Genomic DNA, 7,983 nt, shown 5'->3' with positions numbered 1-7,983 from the left:
TCCCAAGCGGTGCTCAGATTGTGTATTCTTGTCGACTCATGCACATTCAATTCAATCGCAGAGATTGCAAATTCAGTCACAAAATCTATAAATAAAAACTAGAAGCAAACATTCAGGTTAGTTAAAGTTGATTGGGGGCGGAGCAACTACGTCCATCCCTGCAAAATATTTCAACAGAATATTGGGACGAACTGTCAGAGACTCAGGAAGGAAACATACACGCGAATCATCAAATATAAACAGCCTTTACATATTATGTTTGTTGGTAAATTTCGAACACTAGGGAGAGAAGCTTACTCGTCTCATGATAATATGTTTATGTTCGATTGCAATACATTTTACTTACAACGCGGGCCGTTATTGACATAATATGCATCTTCAGTAATAGTAGACAGAAAGCTTAATTAACTTACAGATACTATATGTTTCTACAAAAGCTCCCACTCAGACTCCAAAGAATCGTGATCCGTTATTTTTTGTTTCAGGCCAGATTCCGTAGAAAGAGCAGGAATGCTCTCCTCTGGATTGTTCTTTCCACCAAAATCCTTGTGCAGTTCTTTCCTAGTCGGCCTCAGTTTTGATGAAAGAGCATCACGGATCTTTTTCTGCAAGAGATCAAGATTGTCAAACATGCATTCATTGAAAAGAAACAAATAGTGAAGGCAGAGAGCAAGAAACCTTGTACGACTTATGTTTTCTGTTTCCTAGTGAAACAAAATCGAGATTGCCACCTTCAACGAAGACACATGTTTCTTCCAAGTTTGACACTTCAAAAGCCTCGAAGGTTTCAATGCTTGGTTCAGCAACTTCTTCATTCTGGATCACCTCCATGTCAAAGTTATCTAAACATGTGGTAAAAAGTACTCGGTAAAAGAATTTACCTTCTATGAAATTCTACCTACCTAACTTTACTCGCTACCAAGAATTTGCACTGTGTTATAAATTAGCCAGTTGATTCTAAATGCTTTATCTACCAGTAGAGAACTTCAAAGACAGAGATAATAATACCCATCTCTGAATGATTAGAGTCACGTACCTTTGTTAGACAGCACAACTTCCTCGACAGGAAACCCAACATTGCAGGTACTACTCCGTATATCTGAAAATGACTCAAAAAACGAGTCATTCTTTTTGGATGTGTCTGAAACAAGAAAATGAAAAGGTGACTTAACATGCGTTTTTCCCCCTAATACCAGAATAATAGAAGATAGCCACTCTCTGACATATGTAAGTGTCATATACCTTCATCAGATGTCGTAATCTTTTCAACCGCTGATTCAGTGTTGCAGGCATTAGTTGTATTACTCAAGCCCGTCTGAGAAATTAAAGTGCCGTTCACGGGTGTACCTGCCAAGGAACAAAACACCGTATATAAAAGAAGGATTTAATATTGAAATCATATGTAAATGAGGAAAAAGTACCAAGAGATGAGGTACACTCGGACTCGTCTTTCTTCTGCCTTGCAGATCCAGCTGAAATAAGTTTGTCCGTAACAGAGGACTTGATTTTAGCTTCAGAAACAGGCGAACTTTCTTTTACTCGTTCAGTATCACGGCTTTCAACAGAGTCTGAGGATGATTTTAAATTCATGTCACTGGAGGCCTTCATATGACTTCCACTGCTACCACATGATGCACTCTCGCTGCTACCAAGCCCCAACGAAGAAGCTGCTGGACTAGCTACTTTTGAAGGCCGATCAAGCTGTGAAATCCTTTTGATTCCAATGGGACGTCGGTATACTCCCAATTTCTTACTTTTTGAAGAACACAAATCAGAGGAAGTATTTTGAACCAAAACTCCAGAACTGAGAGGAGGTAAAATTGTATCAGAGATTGTTTCATCTTCAGTTTTTATCTTCTTCAGTTCTCTTGGGCTGTCTAATAAGAACGATTTTGGCTTCTTACTAAGATCAGTGTGAGCATAAGGGTTCAGTGATAAGTCTCCAGTAGCAACTTTCACGGGATCTACACAAGATGATGGCAGTAAATCTAGCATTACTTCAGAGTAGAATTTCTTTACACTCGCACCGACTTTCTGTGCCTGATTTTCCACGTATTTGACAGTATCCTGTAAAAAATGAAAAAAAAAAACGAAAGATCCGGTCCAATCAAATATCGTAATAGCATTATTTATTGAGAATTTGAAGCAGAAGAACAAGAAGTAACTAAAACCTAGACACAATTGCAGCTGTGCATCAAAAAGATGCAGCTATATTACCCAAAACAAACAAAATGAAATAGGTTTGGTGTGTCTTTGCATATTGATCAAATACTTGAGTAAAAAAAAAGAGCCACGTGCAGACCATTATGCAGGATGGGATGTAGTTCTGCTTATGTATTGAAAACTACTTTTCTGATATAAATATATCAAAAGGGGTGCAAGGAAAAGTATAACATCATAAATTTAATGAAATAATTTTTACAATCCATGATGAATTTGTACAAAAATTAATACAGTTGGATAATCAAAAGATCTTTCAGATCAAGGATAAAAGTACATTAAAGAACCAACAATGCATCCACAGAAAAATGCTCTTTCCTGTCAATTTATATTTAGGGGAAGGACAATGCCTCTAGAGTCTAGACATTAGCAACTTAATGCGTAAGATCATGAAGGTAAAACTTCACAGCAAAAGATTTAATGAATACAGACAAACACGGACTGAACTTTCCCGACTTGGATCGACTCAAAAGGCCACACCTTATGCTTTCCTGCAACTGACTAAAAGGCCAGGAAGTATCAAGGTTTATTTGTATTAAAGGAATATACATATTTGAAACCCAAACCCATAGCATAAACTCGTCTTTCGATATCAAGTATGTATGACATTTAAAAACAAACAAACAAAAGAAACAACATCTAGGAACTAAACAGAAGCACTGACAAGCATCTAGAACATGCAACTCAATTTACAGGATAAAAGATAAAACAGGAGTAGTTAGTTACCTGGTACATAACCTCTTCTACCTCCAAACACATAGCCTCAAATTTTTGGTATACATCACCAGCCCAGGCTACACCTTTAAAATCCATAGCAAAACAGTTTCCAAAGTCAAAGTCCAGGTTATTCAGCACTCACCTGCAAGAATTGGACTAAATATCAGCTAATATGGTTAGTTGATTTTTCCACTACAACAGATAGTTTGAAGTTTCATTCCAGTAAAAATATGAAGCCATAACACCAATGCAGATACATATCACTATCTTAACAAAATTTCAACAATGTGATACAGATATTAGGAGGAAAAGAAAGAAGGATGGACAATTTGTAATTCGTAGGACAGCAAAGCATGAAAAGAATAAAACAGCGAAATGTTCTCTTCAGAAGTCAAAACTCAAACGAGATATATCCAATAAGTTAGACTCTGTTCTGTTAGTTAATCGTCTCTTTCCTTAATGCAAAACAAGATATATCCCATAAGTAGATTAACTCTTGGACTAGGTGCCAGTTCTGTTCAACTTTGTTCGTTAATCATGGGTTTTCTTTAATTCAACTGTAAGACTTGAAAACTACTTTCTAAATACTATCATTGAACAGAGATTGGGCATCTTGAAATTATAGTAAGCTCAACAAATACAGAGCTTTGACATTAAGGAAGAGTGCGAAAGTTTTGTCGTGATGGGATCGCAAAATCAAATGTAATTGGTTCGACCCAAACGGTCTTAACATTTAATTAATCGGACAAAAGAGTATAAATTGTGGCAAGAAGCCATTCGTGTGTAAACAAAAAGAATGACGTGATAGTAACTCCGCAAGCACCCGATCAAGAAATATTTTCAGCAAAAAATCGATCAAACATAAATTCATTATTGCATGGGCCCAAGGAATCAAGAAGAAAGCAACCAAAAAAAAAAAGGAATCACCTAGGAGCAGATTAAGAAAGAAGAAATACTAAATTCCCGGCAAGTCGATATCACAATTGCCAATAAACAGTGAGAACTCTGGAAGAAAATATTCCGGACGCATAACAAACAAGAAGACATCCCTAAAGAAGGATTTTCTTTTTTGAAAATGCAAACTACTAACATGAGAAACATAACAAGAACACTTCGGGAGAAGGATCCTCAGCACATAGCTCGAGTATAAAATCAGAAATCCCTACATACCAGTGAAACACAATCACTTGCAGACGAAAATTCCGATTCAAAAAGGGAACTTTTTAAGAACCCTTTTCCTGTCATCGTAATATGTTCTTTCACAAATCAACTTCGACTGACAGAGAATAAAACTTCACACACAAGGCCATTAAACAGTTCCTCTATTTCCAAATTAAGGTTTTTAACCTAGCCTAAACCGTAATCAAACCAAATTTCAAGCAGAAGTAATCCGAACCCATGAGTAAACCATCAATCTCAAAACAAGACCAAACTCCAAGCCTGCACCCCAATTTTCATACCTTTTATGAAAACCAGATTTTTACTCCACCGAAAAAAAAACCCAACACAAAATATTAATAAGCAAGACAAAAAACTCAAAAAAAACACGCGAAGAGCTGCTTTTATATAATTAAAAGGACGATCAAAAGCATACAAGTCAACAAGAAAATTTATAATATATAATCAGTAAAAGGTAAAGCAGCAGAACTTACGAACTGATGAATGAGCTGACCCCAAAGGAAGAAAGCAGGATGAATTATACTAAAGAACATGAATAAACAATTAAGAACAAAATTGAAAAATAAAAAATAAAAATACAATGGATATAGAGAGAGATTGAGAAGGGTTGAGTAGAAGGAAGAGAGAAACGTAGAGGTGGAGTGCATCCTGTTAGATTCGGGCATGCGATCTTGACACGTGTACAAGAATTAGCTTTGACTCGTTACTTCGTCTTATATTTTCCTCGACTCTTTCTTATTTTACGTAAATTGACCGTAAACAATGTCTTTAGCAATAAAAAAATAAAAACTAAAAAGTATGAATAAATACATTTTATTAGGCATTATTAATAAAGAATAAGTCTTTTATAATACGCTCTCACGTATCTTTATTCGTGAGACGGATCGATTCTATCCATATTTATAATAAAAATTAATATATTTGACATAAAAAGTAATACTTTTTCATGAATGACTCATATAGAATATATGTTTCACAAAATTGACACGTAAGACCGTCTCACATGAGTTTTTGTGATTAATAAAATATTAGGTAGCATTCATGTGATTGTTTATCGAAGATTCGTCTAAATTTTCAAAGATTTTATAAATGAATTAAAAGTAAACAGGATAATATTGTTCTTAAATATATAAATACCCACATTCTATATTATTATCCTATTTTTTCTCTTATATAATCTCTCTCTCTTTTTCCTCTAACTTCCTTATCAAATCTAGTCGGATATAAAATCTTATTAAAAGACTTAAAATTAGGTGTTTAATAAAATTCTAAAAAATTATATAAATTATGTAAGCATGTGGAAACCAGATGTGATAGTTAGTGTATCTATAAAAAAAAAACCCAAAATAATCATATTATAACAATTATTCTAATTTATGGTAATTTATAAAATAATTCCATAAAATAACTTCAATAACGCTACTTATAAGTTATTATGACTAATTATAAATAATCTTGTAAAAATCAACACTAAAATTTCTTAATATCAATATAAATTCACATATTTTATATATTAATATTAATTATTTACTTAACTTCAAAATTATATTATATATTAATAATTGTATTAAAAAGCTATTTTACAAGCACAGCCCGATAGTATACTTAAGAATATGAGTAAATATTTTAGAGTCATGAATGATATAGTCCTGATAAAATCTTATCTGAATTTATCATATGATTTTTTTAAAAAAAAATTAAAATATCTACATTTTCTATGTCGTGTGCATAGTATTCTCGGTAAAAAAGTAAACTTCTACGCATTTTAAAAATTAGAATTAGAAATAAACATAATAAATTTATCTTTGGAGCAAAAAGGATAAATTAATTAAGATGTTTTGACTTATGTTTCAATTATAATCATAATAATGATCGAAATCAAGAATATTATTATTAATAATTAATAATCATTACTCTTAAAATTGCTATTTGTTTATATTATTATAAGTAGATCTCGTATAAGACGGTGATGAGTTAACTTTATATATCTTTAGATTAAAAAGTAATAATTTTGAGATAAAAATTAATATTTTTTATAGATGAGATCGTATAAGATATTCGTCTCACGGTACGATAGAAGTTGTTTGAATTATTATTGTTGCTTGCATGTTTCCTAATTATTCAATTAGCGCGTGCGAATTCAAGATTTTCATTATAAATAGCTTCCTATGATAAATCCTGCGGATGTATCTCCTCAAACTTTGGTCTCCACACGTTCAAATTACCCTGCTGCTCTAAATTACTTCTCTGAAGAAACAATGGCGGATTTGCCAGAAGATTTGCTGATCCAGATTCTTCTGAAATTGCCAGTCGAATCTCTGGTACGATTCAGATGCGTCTCCAAACATTGGTGCAATTTGATAAGAAGTCCGGAATTTATCAACATGCATCTCGATCACGAGAAAAGAGACGAAACCATACTCATCAAACGCTTCCACAAGGGAGCCGCAGAAACCTCGTTACCCCTTCACGCCAACGAACTTCTTGATCCCTTCTTACAGAATCTTGAGATTCCCGGCTTAGATTTCGTAGTTGTCGACAATATCATGCAGTCTTCTTGCAATGGTTTGATCTGTATCTCACCGGATCACAAAAATTACTATGTTTTTAACCCGGCTCTACATGAACTGAAACAAATCCCCGCTCGTCCTTTCGATCCCTCCGTTGCATCAAAACCCTTTATCGGGAAAGTGGGATTCGGGTTCGATCCAACGACAAATCACTACAAAGTCGTAAGCCTCGCGAAATTTGAAGATGACAAGATAAATATTCCTCTCCGGTGCTTCCAACCTCGAATATATAATCTGAGCACCGACTCTTGGAGAGAAATCGACGACGAAATCCCGAGCTTAATCGACGGTCCTTATTCTCAAGTGTTATTCAATGGATGCTGCCATTGGGTGGCAAATCTGCAATCTCATATGTCTATCCTTTCTTTCGATTTCAGCACCGAGGTCTTCGGGGTTATGGAGTTACCAGATCCTATCTTGCTAGAAAACATCGAAGAATCTACGAGTCTGTCTGTGTTAAACCAACGTTTTTCCCTGATTCAACAAGCGGAGGATAATCGACATGATCAGTGCACCGACATTTGGGTGATGGAGGAATATGGGGTCAAGGAATCTTGGGCCAAGTATTATTCAATAGAAGTTGCAATCGAGCGGCCATTGACGTTTTGGAAAGATATTTTGTTGATTCAAGGCCGCTACGGACGACTGGTATCGTTGTCGCTGTCTGGCACAGAAGCTGAGGCCTCGGCTTTTCCTATCTTTGCGGAGGATTACACGATGGAGATTGTTAATTATAGGGAGAGTTTAGTTTCGTTCAAGTGATTATGGGTCCTATATATGCATGCCAAAATTTGGCCAATAATGCTCATATGGGTAGACGATAAACCTTTACTTTAAGTTGTTTAATTTTCAAGTGTGGTGCCTTAGATTTTACCATGTATTTTTGGTATTTTAAGATTTGAAACTTAGGCAGAGTCGTACCTATTGCGAGGCGAGAGAGGACATCGCTTCAGGGCCTGACCATCACAGGGGCCCAAAAAAAAATCTCATGTTGTTGAGGTCTCCACCTAAATAGTATGTGAATTGGACATTTAAAAAAAATTGGACATTGACCCATTGAAAACATGATTAAATATGATGATTGTGTTCGTTGATGATTTAATCAAATTATGTAGAGCCCAAACAATAAAACTACACGGCTCATTAATTAAATTTTTAAAAATTTTGTATGCATAAAACTGGTAATGTTTGTCCAATATATTTATTATTTTATCTTGTGTCAACTCGTGTGTTAAACTTTTATATTTTACTTGTCGATTATTTGACCTCTTTTCTTAAATTTATGTAGTTGGACACA

The 7,983-nt window shown here is 34.6% G+C and overlaps 2 protein-coding genes across 4 annotated transcripts; one reads left to right on the top strand and one right to left on the bottom strand.

Annotated features, from left to right (window-relative positions):
- Positions 1-226: 226 nt before the first annotated feature.
- LOC142518725 (uncharacterized) lies at positions 227-4,804 on the bottom strand. 3 transcript variants are annotated; one of them, XM_075621535.1, is made up of 7 exons: positions 4,590-4,804; positions 2,947-3,079; positions 1,422-2,067; positions 1,243-1,347; positions 1,037-1,141; positions 679-842; positions 227-605 (listed from the first exon to the last, which is right to left on the bottom strand). In XM_075621535.1, the coding sequence occupies exons 2-7, from the start codon at positions 3,031-3,033 to the stop codon at positions 429-431; spliced, it is 1,284 nt and encodes a 427-aa protein (XP_075477650.1). In that variant the 5' UTR covers positions 3,034-3,079; positions 4,590-4,804; the 3' UTR covers positions 227-428. The 3 variants fall into 3 exon arrangements, with proteins under 3 accessions (XP_075477650.1, XP_075477651.1, XP_075477652.1); XM_075621536.1 differs by lacking the exon at positions 4,590-4,804 and adding an exon at positions 4,398-4,518; XM_075621537.1 differs by lacking the exon at positions 4,590-4,804 and adding an exon at positions 4,108-4,382.
- Positions 4,805-6,255: 1,451 nt separating this feature from the next.
- Positions 6,256-7,448, top strand: LOC142518759 (F-box/kelch-repeat protein At3g06240-like). Its single transcript, XM_075621575.1, has one exon. The coding sequence runs from the start codon at positions 6,285-6,287 to the stop codon at positions 7,446-7,448; it is 1,164 nt and encodes a 387-aa protein (XP_075477690.1). The 5' UTR covers positions 6,256-6,284.
- Positions 7,449-7,983: the final 535 nt, after the last annotated feature.

Source organism: Primulina tabacum, chromosome 11, assembly GCF_025594145.1.
Source record: "Primulina tabacum isolate GXHZ01 chromosome 11, ASM2559414v2, whole genome shotgun sequence".
NCBI lineage: Eukaryota > Viridiplantae > Streptophyta > Magnoliopsida > Lamiales > Gesneriaceae > Primulina > Primulina tabacum.
This window is presented reverse-complemented; position numbering and strand designations above follow the sequence as displayed.

What these genes read in the sequence shown, in the direction of transcription:
- LOC142518725 (XM_075621535.1), bottom strand. Translation starts at nt 3,033, where the DNA reads ATGGATTTTAAAGGTGTAGCCTGGGCTGGTGATGTATACCAAAAATTT. An exon ending in TAGAAGAGGTTATGTACCAG is followed by an intron (nt 2,068 to 2,946) that starts GTAACTAACTAC and finishes CATTTTTTACAG; the next exon opens with GATACTGTCAAATACGTGGA. An exon ending in AGTTGTGCTGTCTAACAAAG is followed by an intron (nt 843 to 1,036) that starts GTACGTGACTCT and finishes CCACATGTTTAG; the next exon opens with ATAACTTTGACATGGAGGTG.
- LOC142518759 (XM_075621575.1), top strand. Translation starts at nt 6,285, where the DNA reads ATGATAAATCCTGCGGATGTATCTCCTCAAACTTTGGTCTCCACACGT.